The following is a 23,865-nucleotide window of genomic DNA, read 5'->3' as shown; positions in this document are numbered from 1 at the left end:
CTGATGAAACTTTGCCGACGTTCGTCCTTATTTAGAAGATGAGACAGCGAAGTGTGGCTTGAGATAACACGATGATAACGTTTACATGCCCGTATGAGGACAATACGCACATATGTTCAGATAGCAGCCTCGTGTCACTCGAGTACACACGAACGTCACCAATGTGAGGTCACTCATATAATTGGTGTATTTTTCATGTACATTTGCAACTTTATAGAAAGTATGTCCGAGAAATAAAATAAAATAATTATTTAAAATATTTTTTTTATGCAATAAAATAAAATGAATAAGGCAGAAAAATAGACAAACGTTCCTTCTGTAGCTCTGTATGCTGATGACCACATGACACACATTACATGCACTTTTGTTTTCATATCACTTACCGTACACTCTACACACATGCATCACACCACAACATCGACCACGACCACGACTCCTTTTGTTGACGACCAAGTGGGACTCACCGCCATCTATTAAAAAGATTTTTCTTCAACTGTTTTGATTATATCAGTGAACAGATGTGTATTGAATAATAGGACAAGGAAAAGGAATGTGTTGGAGATGTTTACTCGGTGAAAATAATGTCAGTGAACTGGGAATCGAACTTGGACCAAAGTACCGGAATGTTTTGAAAGTCATCACCCTCAAAAATTATAATCCGGGTACTTCGACCCGCCATTACTTACGTTCACGGGACTGTGCAGTCTTCGCGCCAATAGTGTCTACAATCAACTGTGCAGAACGTACCCCTCCCACGGCCAGTATAGGAGTATTGATGGACAGAACACACACAGGTAGAACTATTTTCCTAACAACATAATCGATTCCAAATTTACGAAATGATTTGGCTTAATCTTGGATCTGTCAAGCTTGAAGTTTCAGTCTTAACGTCTGTTGCCAGCAGACTGACCAAGTTTATATCTAGCTATCCCTTATAGTTTTTATCATCCTTTAACAACATGTAAATTGAGACTGAAGGCTTAAAAGATATGATGATTACTGAATTCATAATGAAATGCATCAAGGTAGAATAAAATGACGTCATCTCTAGCATGTGCCCATATTTGGGTTGATGGCCGTTTAGAGTGACCTCCCTTTACGTTCAAGGTCTGTATCACGCAACCCAAACTCTCATGTTACCAAACCAACACGAATGCAACTTTGATTTATTTCACAACTGAATAGAGTGGCGGATCCAGATTTTGTGTGTGTGTGTGTGTGTGTGTGTGTGTGTGTGTGTGTGAGAGAGAGAGAGAGAGAGAGAGAGAGAGAGAGAGAGAGAGAGAGAGAGAGAGAGTGAGAACCCCACCCCCGCCCCCCTTTGAATTTCTGGATTCGCCTATGGTATACCGTAGCCTCTATGAATTATCGATACAACAAACACGTCATTTATCCGCAATTGTGTCATTTCCCAATACAAATACGTAATTTCCGGTAGATTCCTATTTAACAAAAACATGTATATAAACTGGCGATCAAAAGAAACTATACCCATAATTATTTTCAAATTTTCGAAAAAGTACAAACACGAGCTTAATAGAATCAGTTTATTCTTGGAGCGCAAACATTTAGTCAATATTATCAGTTACGAAAAATAAGCTTACTGGTAAGATTTGGCCACTACGCTCATCACAAGTCAAGTAACAGTTCACATCAATCAACACACAATAACTGTGGTAAATGTCATACACTGGGTAAGCAAATTCAATATCGAGTATGTCCACCATGTGCGTTTATGCAGGCATGCACTCGACGACGTACTGACGTCAGACGTCTGATGACACTATTGGGAATTGCTCTCCATTCCTCTCTCAATGCCTGTACTAGTGTTTTCCTGTTGACTGCATGCTGAACTTCGCATGTGCTATGCTTATACCATGAATTGCACGTGCATCACAATTTTCTCAAACAAATTAGTGTTTTTCCATTTAAGTCATTTTCACGTCGCCATTAAGCTAAGATTTGCATTTTATGCTATTTTTGTCAAACATTTTGTTTAGTTTAACAGTTGTATATGTATCTTGCATTATAGCAAGGCAATTAAGATGACTATTTTCGCAAAAATCATCGGTATAGTTTCTTTTGATCGTCAGTTTAGATCAGGGGTTGATGTTTTTGTCCAAACTCCACTGGACACAGGTCCTGTAAACTTTCAAATCCACTTGACCAAATATTAATTTCACTTGACCACAATTAACAATTTGGTTTCTTTTGCAAATAATCTTTATCAATTGTGGCAATATTGCATTATTATTTCACCATCAAAATACATATATCAACACATTTCAGTAGTTTGGCACTATTGTACCCACCCGGCGTCCTGCAGTGGTATGTTTCAACCCTGTAAATGCTTACACCCTTATCAAGCACTTACTGTGTTAGGGTCAACACAAACACGTCGCATCCATTGCAATGAAAAAGTTGTCAATCCATAAAGAAATGTTCCTGTTTTAGCTTGTCAGTGTGGTGGGGTAGCCTAGTGGTTAAAGCGTTGGCTCGTCATGCCAAAGGCCCGGGTTCGATTCCCCACATGGGCACAATGTGTTAAGCCCATTTCTGGTGTCCCCCGCCGTGATATTGCTGGAATATTGCTAAAAGCGGCGTAAAACTAAACTCAGTCAGTTTAGGTTGTCAGTGTGGTATGATAGGGTGCATATCCATGACATATCAGCTACATTGTGTTGTTCGCAGAGACGTTCATTCAAGTGTAAAGATAAAGTGTTCGCGAATCTATGTAAGGACAAGCTATGTTTGGGTATACTTTGCTATCTGGCCACCCCATTTTGCGTCCATACGTACGCAATGGTACATTACTAGGGTCTGAGGGTTCGAACTCAGACGGGATTCTTGGGTCATTAGTTATTCATGCTTGTCGCAGGAGTCGACTCGAGCGGATCGAACTCTGACATGACTTGTAGTAGGTTATCGTAGTCAGTGTCCCTGCTGTCAACTACGCTAAAGGCCAAAAGAAACGCTACCCTCCTTTCTTAATGAATTTCTTAAAATCTACTTAAGTGATGGTGAAACTTTCTGCTGCATTGTGATGCGTGGACGTCCACTACTTGGTCTGTCTACGGTGAGTCCCGTCTGTCTGTAGCTCTGAACAAGTCCTATAACCGTGATACGGTGGCACCCGGTGACGTTGGCAACAGTATTGTAGTCGACCCCATCTGCGCCATCCCTTCTCTTTCTCTCTCTTCAGCTGTTAATCGTGGTATATTTCATGTACTTATCATGCATTCCAGGCTATCTTCATTCCCGATAGAATAATTCTACACGTGAAATTGATGCAAATACTGCAGGAATATTGCTACGATTGATATTGCCATGTGTAAACAGAAACTGGAAAAAAATGTTACTTTGCAAGTAAAAATGTTAACAAAGTTAAGTTAAGGTGTTCCTAAACACTTTTTCACAACATGCTTTCACCAATGCAAATCAGCAGAAAATGTTTTAACAGACTGAAGTCATAGGAATGATTCTTTTACAATTTTACACACTCTACAACAGTTGTTTCTTGTTTTAATAGTTGAAAAATGGTGACTTTAAATGGTTTATCTTTGTCTTAAAGCAGAATTTTATTTCAACCTTTCTTTTGGACATCTAAATCACAGTTGTTGCAACTTATTGGTTTATTTCAGCATGGTCGAAAATAGGACATTTTCACTCTTCTGAAAAAGATGCTTTTCACCTAAATATGAATGCATTTGAGAATTCTTTTTCGTGATTTGCATTAAGCTATGTTGTTACGCTTTCTCGTAAACCTTTTAAGAAATTCATAAATTTAGGAGGGTAACTTATCTTTTGGCGTTTAGTGTATTTCCTTACATCGCTCGTGTACAACCGGACGACTCAAAGCGTCATCGAACCAACTCAGTCAAGTATGATTAAGCGCGTACAGGCATGGGCAGAACAAACTTTATGGCTTTTCAAGCCGTAAGACAAAGGCATATGAAGATCACAATGATTTTATACATTTTGGTGACGGGGCCGGTAGACTGAATATAAGACATATAACACAGACATGACAAGTAGTAGTACATAGTAGTTTCTATTACACAGAGGGCAAACAGACAAACAAGCAGTCCGTGATTACTTTGTTCCCATTCCCAAGGAAAACCAAATAAAGTAATCTAACACACCGTGTCATTTGTATGTTTATGTGTCAAGTTGCTGTCTGTAAGAATTGACGTACATGTATAATATTTTTGTTATGTTGCAGACATGAACCCTTTGCCACAAGTTATGTTCAACGACCAGCTGTGTCCTGTTGACGTCAGAACAAACTCTGTTATTGTTCCCATGAGAATACCTCTAGAATCTATCTCCCTGCCAAGCCGACAGCAGCCAACAGTCAGTCCTCGCTATGTATCTGACAATCCCGTCTACCAGCTTCCTTGGTCGAAGAAGCCCCAGCAGGCGTGCAAGGACAGAAAGAAGAAGAATGAAGTGAATCCTTTCCGGTTGTTTGAACCCTCTCAGCCCACGAGGCCCAGGAACACTCGAATCAGCCGAAAATCTACGAGGATCAGCCAGACGATCAGTCCAGGGATACATGTCGCATCACCGATGGGTATGCTGAAACATCTGCATTTAGCTGATCCCCCAGCTTCCGTTCCACCAACCGTAGCCACAAGCATCAATAATCCGGTACAGACTGCATTGCCACCTAGGAGGGGTTTCCGGAGGCTAAAACCCTACCAGAAGTCAGATCCCTTCACCATTCACAAACTTTCATCGAATCAACAAATAATCTCTCACCAGGGACAGCTGGTGGTTAGTCCAAATCGGATCTTTAACCAGATTCCACATACCAGACCCACCGTGCCGACCTTTGTACCAGTAAACCAGCAAGGGGCAGCCATTCAGTTTTTCGAGGGACGAAACAAGGCCTCAACATATCACCCTATTCAAACACACCAGGAAAAGGCAGTTGAGTTCGAAAATAGAAACGTGTTTTCAGTAAAGTCAGGCTACGGCTCCGACACATGTGGTTTTGAGAGGAATTTTCTCCCTGTCAAAGTACAGCCATACTATCATGGAATTTCTCCTGGAGAAGATGCTCTTGTTCTTCCCCTGACACCCCAACAGCCTACTGAAGGCACCACTATTAGTCAGCAATGGAAGGCTCCACCCGTTTACCCGTCTTCTGGGTGGGAGCGCATGGCTCCATCCATTTACCCTTCTGAACGGGAGCGTATGGCTCCACCCATATACCCTACTCCCGCCTGCCCACCCACCGAGGGGGAGAGTGTGGCTCCATGCATCTACCCTTTTACAAAGTGGGAATGTGCGGCTCCACCAGGCTGCTCTGCTAATGATTGGAAGCAACTAGTTCCATCTGTCTACCTTCCTGATGAATACAAGCCTGTGGCTCTGACCTGTTCATCTGCTGAGTGGGGAGGTTTTTCTGTGTCAGATGCAACTCACCGGACAACAACTGAGCACATGTGCGTTCAGGATCAACTTATCGATGTAATTACCGAGGTGAGAAAGGACACTTTGGCAAGCTCTTCTGATTGCTCTCGACCCGTCCCTTGTCCTATTGAGCAGTTGTCGCGTGACCTTGACCTCGCCGAGGCCACATCAATGGCTCTAATTGTAGTTACCATGGGTAACGGATCCTTCATTGCAGACGACATGTTCCCGGATGAGTACAGATCAGTGATATGTGAACTGGATTCAATTGTGGAAGAGTCTCGACTAATGGAAGCATTCTCTGTAGATGAACACGACGTTAATGAGAATGACGTTGTGGTGGTCCATGACGATACTGAGTCGCCATCTGAATCGAGCATCGACAGTGATGTGGATGTGGATTCAGATAATCGCTCTGATACATGTTCCACAAGCAGGCCATGGCCTCGTAACGTAGCTGGATCACTGAGGTGGGTAAAGGGGCAACAGCATGACCCGGTTGCTTTTGGAAGGAAATGTTACATGGGTACCCGTGGGGACTTGAATGTTCCCCTCACTAGTGTGGACCACACCGTGGATTACATACTCGGACTCGACTGCCCACTGCCGCAGTTCGTGGAAACATGACTTCACGACAGTACTGCTTGACCCTACAAGAATGAATGACGGAATGAGTCGTCCATTATTCTTGGTTTACCATTTCCTATGATGCAACTACTTGCGTGTGTAATGAACACCTTCCAAATAACAACTCTCAATAAAGGTCGTTTCAAACAGGTGTATTATTTTATGTATATCTGCTTTCATAACGGTTTTCGTGGATACCTGCATAAATGTCAGTGATAGCTATTGCAAGCATGTGCTTCAGAGTGGTTCACAGAACGCTACGCACGTCACGCCGAAGACACGGGTTCGATTGTGTGAAGCGCATTTCTGGTGTCCCCAGCCGTGATATTGTGGAATATTGCTAAAATATCACACTCACTCACAGAACGCTACGGTTCTGATCCCCGCTGAGGTAAATTATGGAAGGTGTATATTAGCACATGATGTGAACACAAGTTATGGATAGTGTATCCATGCTGTCGAATGTTGTGTATGTAGACGTTTTTGGTGATCCCTAGGCAATGTGTCATATGTAGCCACGTTGTCATGTGCTGACAAACAGAAGATTGTGTTATGAGTGGTGTACTGACAAACAGAAGATTGTGTTATGAGTGGTGTGCTGATAGACAGAAGATTGTGTTATGAGTGGTGTGCTGATAGACAGAAGATTGTGTTATGAGTGGTGTGCTGATAGACAGAAGATTGTGTTATGAGTGGTGTGCTGATAGACAGACGATTGTGTTATGAGTGGTGTGCTGACAGACAGAAGATTGTGTTATGAGTGGTGTGCTGATAGACAGACGATTGTGTTATGAGTGGTGTGCTGATAGACAGACGATTGTGTTATGAGTGGTGTGCTGATAGACAGAAGATTGTGTTATGAGTGGTGTGCTGACAGACAGAAGATTGTGTTATGAGTGGTGTGCTGATAGACAGAAGATTGTGTTATGTGTTACAGAAGATTGTGTTATGCTGATAGACAGACAGAAGATTGTGTTATGAGTGGTGTGCTGACAGACAGAAGATTGTGTTATGAGTGGTGTGCTGATAGACAGAAGATTGTGTTATGAGTGGTGTGCTGACAGACAGAAGATTGTGTTATGAGTGGTGTGCTGCTGACAGACGATTGTGTTATGAGTGGTATGCTGATAGATAGAAGATTGTGTTATGAGTGGTGTGCTGATAGAAGATTGTGATATGAGTGGTGTGCTGACAGAAGATTGTGTTATGAGTGGTGTGCTGATAGAAGATTGTGTTATGAGTGATGTGCTGATAGACAGACGATTGTGTTATGAGTGGTATGCTGATAGACAGAAGATTGTGTTATGAGTGGTGTGCTGACAGACAGAAGATTGTGTTATGACTGGTATACTGACAGACAGAAGATGGTGTTATGAGTGGTGTGCTGATAGACAGAAGGTTGTGTTATGAGTGGTGTGCTGACAGACAGACGATTGTGTTATGAGTGGTGTGCTGACAGACAGACGATTGTGTTATGAGTGATGTTCTGATAGACAGAAGATTGTGTTATGAGTGATGTGCTGATAGAAGATTGTGTTATGAGTGGTGTGCTGACAGACAGAAGATTGTGTTATGAGTGGTGTACTGATAGAAGATTGTGTTATGAGTGGTGTGCTGACAGACAGACGATTGTGTTATGAGTGTGTGTGCTGACAGACAGAAGATTGTGTTATGAGTGGTATGCTGATAGACAGAAGATTGTGTTATGAGTGATGTGCTGACAGACAGAAGATTGTGTTATGAGTGGTGTGCTGATAGACAGAAGATTGTGTTATGAGTGGTGTGCTGCACAGTTTTGTGGATGGTGTAGGAACGTTATGTGGAATGTAGGCAGGTTATGGGCGGTGTAAACCTTCACGTTGTGGTTGAGCGGCTGTTTTCATGCTAGCATATAATTAATGCGATTAGCATTGAAATAAATGTATTGTGCAAATAATTTACAACGGAATATGTGTGAACTCTTCCACTAGTTCTCTACACGCACTCATGTGCCTGTTCGAGATCGTATCTGTTACTACAGCACCAGTCTAAGTTTATTCAGCACCAAACAATCAGTGACTTTTAGCGATCATACCCGTTCCCTGGTTGCCTATTGGTGGGTAGTTACCTGGGCAAGACTACTTCTGATTGGTGGATCTGGCCATGCAAAAGGGTTTAAAATGCAAGTCGATCAAGTCGTACCACCTACTGGTGGAGAGATCGCTGACGAAGACGTCCCTTTTGCCACCAAGAGCTGGTTTTCACGATGAGAGTCGTACTCCTGCTGTGTGTTCTCTGCGCCGTGACTGACGGTAAGACCTACACCCTTGCTGCATTTGCTCAGATTAAATCACAGCATGCCATCATGATGTGGGAAGGACGAACATTGGTAAAGACCCCAGAACATGGGTAAACAAACCGAGAAACAATATTGAGAATCTGGCTTCCATACGCAAAGATGAGTTTCGTATCAGCGCGATATGTGTGTAGGTGCTATCCGTGACGCTTTAATTGTTTTATTGAGATTTAAGATATAGGTCCATGGATTGGGAATTAGGCTTACGGGCGCACAACGCATGAGAATCTTTGACAGATAAGGTAGTGAGCACTAGGGTTGTGAGAAGGTCGGGAAATAGGGTCGTGGACAGTTTTGGCGAAAGGGTATTCGGCAGATCGGGCACTGGGATAAGCAAGAGATCGGGCTCTAGGTTAGTGGCAGAGATCGGGCTTGAGGGCAGTGCAGAGATCGGGCTTGAGGATACACCATAGATCGGTAGTCAACAGATCGGATTTGAAGGTAGTGCAGTGATCGGACTCGAGGATAGTGTGAAGATCGGACTCCAGAGTAGTGCACGGATCGAGCTTAGGGGTCGTGCAGAGATCGGGCTCTTGGGTACTGATGAGTTTTAGCTTTAGGGCAGTGCAGAGATCGGGCTCTTGGGTCATCGGTGAGAGTACAGATATTGGGCTCTAGGGAAGTGCAGAGATTGGGCTCTTGGGTCATCGGTGAGAGTAGGCTTAGAGGGTAGGTGCATGAAGGGACGAACGTTTTTTTAAACACATGTCTCTATTTCTAGCTAGTAAGAGAGTAGTGAAAATACTCAACTAAAGCGTTACACATTGTGTAGAAGGCATATACACTATAAACGCCAAAAGAAACGTTACCCTCCTTCCTAATGACGGAGGAACATAGCTTCAGATGGCGTTGTGATGCGTGGACATCCACTTCTTGTTCTGTCTACACTGACCCCAGTCTGTCTTTAGCGCTCAATAAGTCCTATAACCGTGATATAGTTGCATCCGAGGGCGTTGCCAACAGCATTGTAAGTCGACCCCATCTGCAACATCCCAATGGCTCTTTCTCTCTCTTCAGCTGTTAAGTGTGGCATATGTGTCGTACTTGTGTATCATATCATGCATTATTGGCTCTCTCTATACCCTATAGAAAAATTCTACACGTGAAATTGATGCAAATACTGCATGCATATTGCTCCGTTTTGGCGATTGATATTACTATGTGTAAACAGAAAATGGAAAAAATATTACTTTACAAGCAAAAATAATTTTAGGTGTTCCTAAACACTTTTTTCACAATATTCTATCACTAATGCAAATCAGCAGAAAATGTTTTAAAAGACTGAAATCATAGGAATGATTCTTTTACAATTTTACACACTCTACAACAGTTATTTCTTGTTTTAATAGTTGAAAATGGTGACTGTAATGTTTTAACTTTGTCTTAAAGCAGAATTTTATTTTAACCTTTCTTTTGGACATCTAAATCACAGTTATTGCAACTTATTGGTTTATTTCGGTATGGATAATTTTATAGGTTCCTAAACACTTTTTCACAGTATCAAAGACACGTTTTACTTGTTTTCACTAGTGCAAATCAGCAGGAAATGTTTTAAAACACTGAAATCATAGGAATGATTCTTTTACAATTTTATACTCTTTACAACAGTTGTTTCTTGTTTTAGAGGTTGAAAAGGGGTGGCGACTCTTTGTCTCAAAGCAGAATTGTATTTCAACTTTTCTTTTGGACATCTAAATCATTGTTATTGGTTTATTTTGGCATGGTCGGAAATAGGACAATTTAACTCTTCTGAAAACGATGCATTTCATCTAAATATGAACGCATTTGAGAATTTGTGTTCGTGATTTGCATAAAGCTGTGTTGTTAAGCTTTCTTGTAAACTAATACCGACTAACATATCTCTGATATGATGATAAGTATTTCATAAAGGTAGGAGGGTAACGTTTCTTTTGGCGTGTAGTGTTTGTTAGAGAATTTACAACTAACATGCCACAATATGTTAAAACGTTCTGCACAGACTATACGTTAGAAGGTATACTACTAACACGTCAGAATGTGTCAGAGAGATCTGTACGGAACTGGATGTTTCATATTCAGCTTAAGAAAGTACTATACACTGAGATACCGCACCATTGGTTGAACGAAATTGCTGATTCAGTCAATGTTAAGACACAGTAGTTGAAGTTCTCTATTTGTTTCTTTGTCCGCAAATTATAAAAGATTGGCAATTTAACCTCACATTTTGAAATTAATCTGCAATTATTAACCAAATATTAGGAAAGTTAGTACTGGAAAGGTTGTGTGAAATAATCGTCATAAAGTTCATACCGGAAAATGTGTGTAAACTTGATCAGACTGCCGAGGAGACAGGTTTATGTGTCACATTGTATTGTATAATACAGTTCTTGACAATTGCGCGTCTGAAGTAGGTGCCAGTGAACTGAGCGTAATGCGTTCATGTCAGTTTCATACAGTAGGGCACAGTGTTAACCCTATACATATTGGTTATACGGTTTATGGAAATTCATCGAGTCGTGTGAGATGCCCCACTTTGCACCTCTGACATTTGCTTAGCGCCTCTTTGAGGTGTCAATCACCTAAACGGTAATACATATTAGGTAAATGTGCCGTGCGAATCACATTTACATCGTTCTTTGCAATATGTCTGTAGTGCCCCAGTTATGATATTAATAAATGTTTCGAAAGCACTTTCACAATTGTATTCCTGAAAGTTCCACAAGGTCGTCCCTATCATACTGTAATTACACCAACAGTGCTCGGTACCGTCCCGCCTCGTATTGTGTCACTGGGAGGAGAATGTGTATCGTCGTTTTGTCAACAACAAAGATGATTGATTAGTTTCCAGGAATACATTTTGAAATGACAGTTGCAATATTAATATGGTCAATATATTCTTTTGAGATCCATTCGAAATTATATTAGAAGTTCAGGTACTTGTGTCAATGTTGATTTGACAGACTTGTCGAACGACGGATCGTACAACAGTAGAATGCCGTGAGTTGGTTACTCTTAGTTATTTTGACGACTCGAGTGAGTCGGCGCATATTCATTTGTAATTTAAACGGTCGTTTTAGTGATGATAAGTCTGGTTGTATCCGAGACCCAATGTACTTATTTGTCGGAAAACAGTATCTCAACACACACTAATGGCGGCCTACATGTCAATCGCATGTCTCGTTTTTATTAGACTATCAAAGCTTGGTGATCCCTGTATAAACTACATCATCATTGTGCAGCTACATTACTATAGTCATTAGCCATCATAGTTCTTAATTGTCACCGCGGTGGATAGGAAAGGTCATCAATATGGCAGCTTTATTCCAGCTTCCACTATTACAACAGTAACCCTAAAAAGTCCTTCAATTTTAAGAGACATTGTTGCGATACTCTTGAAATATTACATCGTGACTTAAACTGTATTTCATACATGCATACCGGTTAAGCAGACCCGAAATTAAAGGCAACATGATATTATAAAAGAACCGAAAGCCCGTAGCTCTTCTTTGATTGAAGATCTCCCTGATCTGTTTTGAATACACAATATATACTGAGTCAAAAAAGAAACTTCACAAAATGTAATTTGAAAAATAATGAATAATCTTTCTCTGATAATACATCTATGTATCCGAAATGGGATCCCTATCTTTCGACTCTAGAAAAACGTTAGCAAAACCCACTCAAACCCATCCATTCGTCGTGCAAATGATGTTAGTGCCAAATCAGGTTTTGCACGTGCAGTCGATCACGTGATCTTCGCATCGAAGTTTTCTTCATATGCACGTGTTTGCATTGGCCTCAAGAATTGAAAAAAAACACTTTTAAACCACAGTTCTAACGGTACTTGAAATTCCACGATTATCAAATTTGCAACGTGAACGTGCCGTTGGCATGTTGCAAGCGGGAAGATCAGTTATTGACGTCGCAAGAGCAATGGGGTGTAGCCGTCGTACTGTGTATGACTTGCGAGGTCGTCTACAACAAACTGGCACCACTTCTGATCTCCCAAGGTCCGGTCGTCCACGTGTGACGTCACGAGCAGAAGACCGTCAAATCGTCCTACGTCACCTACGTAGGGCTGAGATGTTTAGAGGTCGACTGTCCTCACAGACCATTCAAAATCGGTTGCGGGCTGCCAATCTCCATTATCGACGTCCATATCGTGGGCCAATATTGACGCCGTTTCATCAACGTCAACGTCTGCTGTGGGTCCAACGTCACCTCCGATGGACCCCGAGAGACTGGAATCGAGTCGTCTTTAGCGATGAATCCAGGTTTACCCTCAGATTCGCTGACGGCAGGCATAGAGTCTGGAGACGACGTCGTGAACGGTATGCCCAATGTAGTGTACAGGAAGTCGACAGATTCGGGGGCGGAAGTTGCATGGTGTGGGGGGGCTTTCTGTGGGAACAACCGTTCCCGACTTCTGGTCATCCGTGGAAACCCCACAGCTGCTGCTTACCGCGACCAGGTGCTCACCCCTGAACTCGTATCTTTCATGACGGCTCATGGCCCAGGTCTACAGTTCCAGCATACCGCGATGTTGACACGAAATTTCCTTCAAAACGCTGGAATCAACGTCATGGACTGGCCTTCGAGGTCCCCTGACCTTAATCCAATAGAGCACGTTTGGGATGCACTTGGGAGAAGGCTGCGGTCTTAGGAACCAGCCTCAGAATTTGCAGGAACTTGGCGCTGCCTTGCAAGAGCACTGACGCAGAATCCCCAACCACGTGTTCACAAGCATCAGGCAGTCGAGGAGGAGACGGTGTTTGGCAGTGGTCGATGCGCGGGGCGGCCATACACGATATTGAACTGAGAACTTTCGCATTTTTATTCTTGTGACTTGACATTCCCCATGTTGTATACCCATGTCGTATACCCATGTTTTGGAACGGCGGTGTAGCCTAATGAAACTGATTATGGCACTGTCAGTGTATCGAGTACATCACACAGATCTCAGCAATGAAATAATAACAATTTAACCATCTTACCATCTCTTGTTCTTTTATAGTGCCCCGAAGAAAGAATGTGAAGTTTTTTTGACTCAGTATATAGATTGATATTACGTCACTTGCTTGTTGACCCTGTTTGCACTTCGACAGTGAATTCTATGTCGACCACAAGGGAAACTTGTTGTTTACCGTTAGGGCTAGTAATTTAATATCCGACGTCATAACATCGTATGTGCAACAGATATCACTTTTACACACACCAGTATATATTGTGTACGTCATCAGGACGTAGGCGTCATTGTTAACGTCAATCAAATCTTATTGTGACGTAAGTTTTGAATTACATCACACCAGAAATGGAGAGAGTGTGTGTGCGTGCGCTTGCGCGTCTCTGTATGAATAAAGTAGATGGGTTCTTATTAGAGCTACTTCACGAAATCAATGGGAGGGTGTTGTTTTACGGCTAGCCCGCAATAATACCGCTTTATCGGAACAATACCGCAATAATACCGCTTTATCGGAACAATCATTATTAACCAAGCTAAACAGTTGAACTTAACATGATTGTATTTCACTTATGGGAAACACTGTGTCTTTGAAATATTGCATTGTGAAAGTTGCCTATTTTTCAGAAATACATAACGGTGTTAAACCCATCCTCGATAATCTCCAGGGTATAGTGCAGAGTGATCGTAACGTATACCCTGGAGATTATCGAGGATGTGTTAAACCCAGGCCGACGTTAAATGCAAAACGATATAAGGGAAACGAAGATCAATTAACGAGTTCAGTGTCTTCTTTGATCGATAGCAGAGTTTTAGTTTTCATAAATCATTGACCCGTGAAGATGCCGGGGTAGAATAGATCTTCAGCAACCCATGTGCTTGCCATAAAAGGCGACTATGCTTGTCGTAAGAGGCGACTAACGGGATCGGGTGGTCAGGCTCGCTGACTTGGTTGACACATGTCATCGGTTCCCAATTGCGCAGATCGATGCTCATGCTGTTGATCACTGGATTGTCTGGTTCAGACTCGATTATTTACAGACCGCCGCCATGTAGCTGGAATATTGCTGAGTGCGGCGTAAAACTAAACTCACTCACTCACTCATAAATCATTGGTACTATGAAATGTCCCTCTGAGTATTTTGGGTCAGACTAGAATCCCGGTTCTTGCCTGTAGGAGACGATTAAGATAAGGTTCAGGTTCTGTGGTGTGATTAATTGTCTGTCTCACAGTCCCTGAACCACATTATATTTTCCCTGCAGCCAAGCCCTCCCTGCAGTGCCAAAGCCCTAAATGAAGCAAATCTAGATTTCTCGAGGTTCATGAATATCTGGTCTGCCTAGGGCTCCTTTTCAATATAAATGGGTTTATTATAATATGATATATAATCAGAGTTGAGTTGAGTTGAGTTGAGTTGAGTTGGGCTTTACGTCACATCGGCATTATTCCAGCCATATAGTGACGAGAACAAGTCTGCATTAATATACATTGTCAGTACAAAGTGGTTTCGTTTCAAAGACACACATTCATTACATTGTCATTTTGGAACAGAATGTCATAGCACTAAATTGAAAAGCAGGTAAATTCGTTCGTGACATTACACAGTTACAATTTATGATATAGATCAACTTTCCTCAGGTAGTTCAGTATCTGGGTACAATGTGTGAAGCCCATTTCTGGTGTCCCCCGCCGTGATGTTGCTGGAATATTGCTAAAAGCGGCGTAAAACCAAACTCAGTCAGTCAGTCAGTTCAGTATCAGATGAGCGTTCACGCTGGAGAACAGATCTTTCAGATTGGTTGCGTGATAATGCGAGTCCCTTGCAGATGTAAAGTCCACACACACACTTTAAAGCAGAATATGTTTGACGGTGAAAGCCTCATCGCAGGAGAGACATATGGGGACCCCATCCGTTTTTAGCAGATAGTCATATATAATCAGAGACTAAGCGTTAGTCTGCATTGTTGAATGCACGTCATTGTGCCCAGGTAATATGCATCTTTGCTTACTGTTCAGTCATTGGTTTGCCCAGTTGAGTAATTTGATGACAACCGCCCTATAGTTGGACTGTGTGAGTGAGTAAGTTTAGTTTTTACGCCGCTTTTAGCAATATTCCAGCAATATCATGGCGGGGTACACCAGAAATGGGCTTCACACATTGTGGGGAATAGAACCCCTCTCTTCGGCTTGACGAGCGAACTTTAACCACTAGGCTACTGGAATATTGAGGCATTAAACAGCATTCATACAATAAATGAACGCGATGTTTCAGGTTGGTTTTTCGGGTCGAAGAAGAAGTGGGAATGTTTCGGGGAGTTCGGCTGTTTCGGCAACGAATATCCGTATGACAACACGAAGGGTTGTATTCCCCAGTCACCCGATGAGCAGGGACTACAGCTTGCCCTCTACACCCGGAACAACAGGTACTACCCTCAGTGGATCAACATCGACACCAACACCGACAACGCAGGCAACATATTCAGCATCTCCAACAGTCACTACACCGCCGGGAAACGCACCTACTTCATCATTCACGGCTACACTGACGACTGTCTCTCGGAATGGGTGGCTAACATAGAGCGCACATTGCTTGAAATAGTGAGAGTCCACCTGTCCTTAATATTATAGCATTGTTTCCATATCACGTAGATGGCATTCTTCCATTATGTTCCTGTACTGAATGTAACATCCCTTCAAATCCTTGAAGGCCATTTAGAAGTGGAATGCATAAGAAAAGCAAGATTATGGACGTCAACTTCTGTATTGTGAATAACACGACGTTTCGGAGTGTATGGTTGCTCCTTCATCATAATCTGATTATCTCCTTACCTGACTGGTATTCTACCCTTATCTTCTTGTCACCTAAATGTTGTTTTCGCATTATCTCCTTGTACATACATGGCATTTTCCCGTTATCTTCTTGTCACCTAAGTGGTATTCTTGCATTATCTCCTCGTCACCAGCGTAATATTCTTGCATTTTTTCCCTGTCACCTAAATGGTATTCTTGTATTATCTCCTTGTCACCAAAATGGTATTCTTGCATTTTCCCCTCGTCACCAGCATAATATTCTTGCATTATCTCCTTGTCACCAAAATGGTATTCTTGCATTATCTCCTCGTCACCAACATAATATTCTTGCATTTTCCCCTTGTCACCAGCATAATATTCTTGCTTTATTTCCTTGTTATCTAAATGGTATTCTTGCATTATCCCCTTGTCACGAAAATAATATTCTTGCATTATCCCCTTGTCACCAAAATGGTATTCATGTGTTATCTCTTTGTCATTTACCTGATATTATTACATACTGTTTTGTTAACGAAGTGATACTCTTCCATTATCTCCTTATCATCTAAATGAGTTTCTTGCATTATGGCCATGTCACGTATGTGATATTCTTGCACTATTTCATTGTCATCTAAATAATATTCTTGCATTTCTCTCCTTGTCACCTAAATAATATTCTTGCATTTCTCTCCTTGTCACCTAAATAATATTCTTGCATTTCTCTCCTTGTCACCTAAATAATATTCTTGCATTTCTCTCCTTATCACCTACGTAATATTCTTGCATTTCTCTCCTTGTCACCTAAATAATATTCTTGCATTTCTCTCCTTGTCACCTAAATAATATTCTTGCATTTCTCTCCTTGTCACCTAAATTATATTCTTGCATTTCTCTCCTTGTCACCTAAATAATATTCTTGCATTTCTCTCCTTATCACCTAAGTAATATTCTTGCATTTCTCTCCTTGTCACCTAAATAATATTCTTGCATTTCTCTCCTTGTCACCTAAATAATATTCTTGCATTTCTCTCCTTGTCACCTAAAGTATATTATTGCTTTATTGCTTTGTCACCTGAATGATATTCTTGCACTATTTACTTGTAATCACATTCGGCTCATCAGTTCGGGCATTCTGTGGTATAGTGCTGAATGTCAACATCTTGACCATTAAAATATTGACCCACGTCGTCAATTTATACATTGGCACAAGATAAACACATGACGAGCTTGAACATTACAATATGTATGTATGTCGTCGGCTTCAACATAATTATCTTAGCTATTAATGTTTTTATCTGTACAGGGTGATTTCAATGTGTTCCGTGTAAACTGGCAAGAAGGCGCATCCCCCAAGATATACGACCAAGCTGCCTCCAACACAAGACTCGTGGCATCCATGCTGTCACTGTTCATAAAGGCGTTGAACGAAATCGGCACATCATACGGTGACATCCACATCATCGGCCACAGCCTCGGCGCTCACATCAGCGGACAAGTGGGTCAGCTGCTGGGTGGACAGCTTGGGCGAATTACAGGTACACGTCAAATGTGAATTACAGGTACTCCTCAATGTGAATTACAGGTACACCTCAAATGTAGATTACAGGTACACCTCAAATGTGAATTACAGGTACTCCTCAGGCGTGAATTACAGGTACACCTCAAATGTGAATAACAGGTACACCTCAAATGTGAATTACAGGTACACCTCAAATGTGAATTACAGGTACACCTCAAATGTGAATTACAGGTACACCTCAAACGTGAGTTACAGGTACACCTCAAATGTGAATTAAAGGTACACCTCAAATGTGAATTACAGGTGAACCTCAAATGTGAATTACAGGTACTCCTCAAATTTGAATTACAGGTACACCTCAAGTGTGAATTACAGTTACACCTCAAATGTGAATTACAGGTACTCCTCAAATGTGAATTACAGGTACACCTCAAGTGTGAATCACAGGTACACCTCAAACGTGACCGTGATTCAATGTGTACAGGAAGTAGCATCGCTTCATAGTGCCGACATTTCATTCGTGCGAAACCAATTGCCTTTGATATAATGACAGCCAAATGAATTGTTAATATACTTTCGGGGCATCATTTAATTTGGAAACGCAAGAACTGTTCTTGCAGACTGAACTTATTTGTGGAAGGGGCCAATTTAACACTGAATGTAAGTACGGAAAGGTCACACCGACAACACCCTCAGCTAGTTCCAAATCAAGGCTGAACAAGGGGGGGTTCCAAAAGCTTAGGCTAAATTCTTGCCCACTGACCTGGAAACGCATACGAAGGTACCATAGGTTCTGGACTACACTCAACGGCAGCGTTCCCTGTTAGTTTGTTTGACTGCGCACTATTGGTATCCTTGATTCCAGAAAGTATAAGTTTAGCGTGCGAGATTGGTCACAGAAAGAGTCTATGTTCCCAGGCATGGATCCGGCAGGCCCCTCGTTTGACAAGGATAACTGCGACATTAGACTGGACAAGACGGACGCCCAGTTCGTGGACATCATGCACACGGATGCAGAACATCTGTCAAAGTTGGGTGGGTATCTGTACAAGCGGCATGTATAGATTAAGGCAGTTCGCTAGAGCCTCATATCGCTCCCTAACGGTTCACGCCACGTGGACCACAAACACGAGACCGTCTCCCAGGTGTAGTGGTTAGAGCGTCCGCCCGGAGAGCGGAAGGTCGCGGGTTCGATCCCTGACCGCGTCATACCAAAAGACGTTAAAATATGGTACTTGTTGGTCCCTGCCTGGCGCTCGGCATTAATAGGTACAACAAGGACTGGTTGGCTCGGAGTCAGTATAATGTGTCTGAGTGGGGTATTCATGCTTCACTGCGACATGGTATCTCAGTGGGCTAGCACTATAAAACCAGCTTTAGTCTGGGCTAGTACAAGCAGCCGTACATACACATACACACGCATGCACGTCGTCATATGAGCGAAATATTCTCAAGCACGACGTTAAACCCAATTTGACCTCACCTCACAAACAGGAAGCGTTTTGCACGACGATACAGAACCTTGAACAGATGCTCGTTCACGTCGTGTTCGATCGTTTCGCTTGCATGGCCATTGAGAATAACGACCTGCCGAATCCTTGAACATAGTGCACTATGACAGTGTCATGAGGGATAATGGCAGGCAAATCAGTAGATGATAGTGTGATGACACACAACACGTATAACATGGCAGTCAATAACCGGGAGTCGGTACGTGAAGATCCGGGTTAGATCTGATCTTCAGCAACCCATGTTTGTCGGAAAAATTGAGTAAAGGGATCTGATGATGAGCGTCGCAGACTTCGTTGATGCATGTCATCGTATCCCAACCCGATTATTCACAGACTGTTATTATTCACATTTAGCTGGAATATTACTGTCTGTGGTGTTAAAACAATAAAACAAAACATCTATATATGCTACTTAATATTTGAGATTCACTCTGTCCTTGATTTCAAACACAGATGGCGTCCGACATCTGGTGTCCCCCGCCGAATATTGCTGGAATATTGCTAAAAGCGGCGTAAACCTAAACGCACTCACTCACTTTAATAATCATAAGGATCACCGGGGTGTTCGGCACGACTCGATTCCCCATATGTGTGATGTCCATTTTTTCCGACCTCTACGATAACATTGCTGGAATAGAAAGTGGTGATACTACACCATCCCTCATTCATCTCCATCACCATCGTTTATCACCCGGCATTTTGTAGGGGTCTAGCTTCAACTATTGAACTGACTGGGTGGATTGTGTTCAAGGCTTTGGTATGATGCGACGGATGGGCCACGCCGACTTCTACCCTGCCGGTGGGTCCGACCAGGAGGGATGCCCCAAGAACTTCGGCGATCACCTGTTTTCGTTGGTGACAGGCGGTATTAAAGGTATGTAACCTCCAACCATGGGTTCGAATCCCGGGTCGCTTTGATCATTTCTTTATTTGTGGACCCGTGAAGATCTGGGTTAGAAGTGATCTTCAGTAACCTATGCGTGTCCTAAGGGGCGATTAACGAGATCGGCTGGTCAGGCTCGCTGACTTGGTCGACACATGTCATGGTATCCCAATTGCGTTGATAGATGCTCATGCTGTTGATCACTGGATTATCTGGACTCGATTATTTACAGACCATCGCCATACTGCTGGATTATTGACGAGGGCGGCATAAAACTAAACTCACCCACTCTCTATTCGTGTTAGCACGGTTTTATCGAGGAGTTAAGCGTCTATGGCCTGCATTATTACTGACATACTGTAAACTGTTTACGACCTTCCTTCTGAAACTGTCCTGTTTTCCCCAAGGGTTCATCAACGGCGCCGCGTGCAGCCACAGCCGCGCATACGACATGTTCTGGTCCTCCCTCACCCTGTGCCATTACACGGCCGTACCCTGCGCCAACTGGGACGACTTTAAGGCAGGGAAGTGCAGCTGCAGCGACGCCACGCCCTGCTCACGCATGGGCTACTTCGCCGACCCCAACCTCCACGGCACTTTCTTCCTCAGAACCACTGGGACTCCACCTTATTGCTGTAAGTAAACTATGGGGCGGCACCTCAGAGCTGTAAGTAAACTAGAGGGCGGCACCTTACTACTGTAAGTAAACTAGCGGGGCGGCACCTTAGTGCTGTAAGTAAACTAGGGGGCGGCACCTTAGTGCTGTAAGTAAACTAGGAGGCGGCACCTTACTACTGTAAGTAAACTAGCGGGGCGGCACCTTAGTGCTGTAAGTAAACTAGGGGGCGGCACCATATTGCTGTAAGTAAACTAGCGAGGCGGCACCTTAGTGCTGTAAGTAAACTAGGAGGCGGCACCATATTGCTGTAAGTAAACTAGCGAGGCGGCACCTTAGTGCTGTAAGTAAACTAGGGGGCGGCACCATATTGCTGTAAGTAAACTAGCGAGGCGGCACCTTAGTGCTGTAAGTAAACTAGGGGGCGGCACCTTACTACTGTAAGTAAACTAGCGAGGCGGCACCTTAGTGCTGTAAGTAAACTAGCGGGGCGGCACCTTACTGCTGTAAGTTAACTAGGGGGCGGCACCTTAGTGCTGTATGTAAACTAGCGGGGCGGCACCTTAGAGCTGTAAGTAAACTAGGGGGCGGCCCCTTACTGCTGTAAGTTAACCAGGGGGCGGCACTTTAGTGCTGTAAGTAAACTAGCGGCACGGCACCTTAGTGCTGTAAGTAAACTAGCGGGGCGGCACCATATTGCTGTAAGTAAACTAGCGAGGCGGCACCAAAGTGCTGTGAGTAAACTAGGGGGCGGCACCTTAGTGCTTTAGTAAACTAGCTGGGTGGCACCTTAGTGCTGTAAGTAAACTAGGGGGCGGCGCCTTAGTGCTGTAAGTAAACTAGGGAGCGGTACCTTAGTGCTGTAAGTAAACTAGGGGGCGGCACCTTACTACTGTAAGTAAACTGAGGTCAGTAAACAAGTGGGACTCCACCTTACTGAGGTCAGTAAACAAGTATGACTCCACCGTATTGAGGTCAGTAAACAAGTAAGACTCAACCTTTTCGAGGTCAGTAAACAAGTTGGACTCCACCTTATCACTGCCAGTAAACAAGTGGGGCTCCACCTTATTGAGGTCAGTAAGCAAGTGGGACTCCATCCTTTTTGAGGTCAGTAAACAAGTGGGACTCCACCTTATTGAGGTCAGTAAACAAGTAAGACTCAACCTTTTCGAGGTCAGTAAACAAGTGGGACTCCACCTTATTCAGGTAAGTAAACAAGTTGGACTCCACCTTATCACTGCCAGTAAACAAGTGGGACTCCACCTTATTGAGGTCAGTAAGCATGTGGGACTCCATCCTTTTTGAGGTCAGTAAACAAGTGGGACTCCATCTTATTGAGGTCAGTAAACAAGTAAGACTCAACCTTTTCGAGGTCAGTAAACAAGTGGGACTCCACCTTATCACTGCCAGTAAACAAGTGGGACTCCACCATATTGAGGTCAGTAAACAAGTGGGACTCCACCTAATTGAGGTCAGTAAACAAGTGGGACTCTACCTTATCACTACCAGTAAGCATGTGATCTGAATGTGTCTGTATGCAGCCGAGAGGGAGCTGGGGAAACCCAAACCTGCAATATGACAGCTGCATTAGGAAAATATATTTTAGGAAAGTCGCTTGTACCGGACACTGAGTAGACACCCACAAGATCTTAACCAATGCTGAACGATACATAATTGCAGTTTTGAGATGTAATCAGGGCGCTCAATAGCCAGAGAACCTGATGGAGTTCATGTAGCTGGAAGCACGCTGTGTCTGGATTTGTTGCTTACGATCAACAACAACACTGTATCAGGGACGTTGTTAACTTTTCTTAATAGGGGGCAATATCCACGTTGAGAGAGTGTTAGATCCATACTTTGATGTACAAAAAATAGTCTGTAAAAAATTCCCCCCTCCCACGGCTACCTACGACCCTGTTTATGTTAGCCGTATTTACAGGCCATGGAGGGACGTTGTGATGTACGTTTTCATACACTTTTTCTTATTTGTATTTCCCATCAACAGAAGACGACCTAAATGACAGAATGGATAGGGTCGTCAAATCAGAGACAGTTCCGTAATGTATATCTGACGAATCTGTTAATGGCGTTTCAGAACCGCTTCCACTGTCGTCTACCGAGGCTGTGACTTCAGACTGTGTTGCTGCATCTACTCATAGTTGTGAAGTAATTATACTGTGGCCTGCATGTCCCCTTCACTGGACATTCACCTGTACATTTCTCTCTGTTCTTTATTGCTGTTACACGTAGATGTTTTTCTGATACTAAAGCAAGGTCTCAAAAAGCCATGTTTAGTTTGTTTTCGTTCAAGATGAGTGACGGTCATCGAGCTGAACACGGTTGTCAACAGGTCTTTCAATCGCGTCCTGTCAGTCTGTAGGTGGGGAATTTTCATTCAACAGAAATTCGGCCTGTGTAATTTTTGGGTAGGGAAAGGTGTTCGGGGCAAAGTGAAATTGGATTCAATGTCGCATTCTGATTTACTGCACATGTACAATGGTATCCATCAGAGCGCACCTACGTGTTTCCAGATGCTTCTACAATTCCCGACTAGTGCGGTATTTAATAGCAAGCCTACTGAAATACCATGCTGAAGCTCAACATGGATATCACACTCTGACGTATTAAACTGACTCCATCACCACCATTCCTACCCACATCGTCTAATGCCGAGCACAGGGCAGCTGACGAGTACTTAACATCTTTGAACAACTCCTGGGTTGAATTTGTCTGGAGTGAGTGAGTGAGTTTAGTTTTACGCCGCTTTTAGCAATATTCCAGCAATATCACGATGGGAGTCACCAGAAATGGGCTTCACACATTGTACCCATGTAGGGAATCGAACCCGGGTCTTCGGCGTGACGAGCGAATGCTTTAACCATCAGGCTACCCCACCGCCCCTCATTTGTCTGGAGTTCAAATGACCAACACCCGTGAAGTTTAGGGTTTTGGTTGACACGTCATATCCCAATGGTGTAGATCGATGCTGATGGTGTTGATCACTGGATTGTCTGATCTGGACTCGATTATTTGCCGACGTCATATAGCTGGAATATTCCAGAGTTTGGTGTTAAACAAACAAAAAAATCCCCCAAACAACCCAAATCACCAACCTTCTGTTCTGTGGGCAGGCATTCTGCCAACCTGACAAGGCGGCCAGAGAACCAGGGGGATAGGGGACACCATGCTAGTGAAACAGACACATCGAAGGAGATTTAATACAATG

The 23,865-nt window shown here is 43.0% G+C and overlaps 2 protein-coding genes across 2 annotated transcripts; both read left to right on the top strand.

The window, feature by feature from the left end:
- Positions 1-690: 690 nt before the first annotated feature.
- LOC124267543 lies at positions 691-6,175 on the top strand. Its single transcript, XM_046702473.1, has 2 exons — positions 691-794; positions 4,223-6,175. The coding sequence occupies exons 1-2, from the start codon at positions 776-778 to the stop codon at positions 6,043-6,045; spliced, it is 1,842 nt and encodes a 613-aa protein (XP_046558429.1). The 5' UTR covers positions 691-775; the 3' UTR covers positions 6,046-6,175.
- Positions 6,176-8,290: 2,115 nt separating this feature from the next.
- On the top strand, positions 8,291-23,815 carry LOC124267727 (pancreatic lipase-related protein 2-like). Its single transcript, XM_046702720.1, has 8 exons — positions 8,291-8,336; positions 15,593-15,918; positions 17,414-17,645; positions 18,548-18,664; positions 19,892-20,014; positions 20,431-20,658; positions 21,685-21,845; positions 23,771-23,815. The coding sequence occupies exons 1-8, from the start codon at positions 8,291-8,293 to the stop codon at positions 23,813-23,815; spliced, it is 1,278 nt and encodes a 425-aa protein (XP_046558676.1).
- The last annotated feature ends 50 nt before the right edge of the window (positions 23,816-23,865 follow it).

Source organism: Haliotis rubra, unplaced genomic scaffold (genome assembly GCF_003918875.1).
Source record: "Haliotis rubra isolate DU_JTF1 unplaced genomic scaffold, ASM391887v1 Scf1005, whole genome shotgun sequence".
NCBI lineage: Eukaryota > Metazoa > Mollusca > Gastropoda > Lepetellida > Haliotidae > Haliotis > Haliotis rubra.
This window is presented reverse-complemented; position numbering and strand designations above follow the sequence as displayed.

Bases quoted from the DNA above. Each gene is read 5' to 3' on its own strand.
- LOC124267727 (XM_046702720.1), top strand. From the start codon at position 8,291: ATGAGAGTCGTACTCCTGCTGTGTGTTCTCTGCGCCGTGACTGACG. The intron at 8,337-15,592 runs GTAAGACCTACA...GCGATGTTTCAG, and splicing joins TCTCTGCGCCGTGACTGACG to GTTGGTTTTTCGGGTCGAAG. The intron at 15,919-17,413 runs GTGAGAGTCCAC...TTATCTGTACAG, and splicing joins AGCGCACATTGCTTGAAATA to GGTGATTTCAATGTGTTCCG.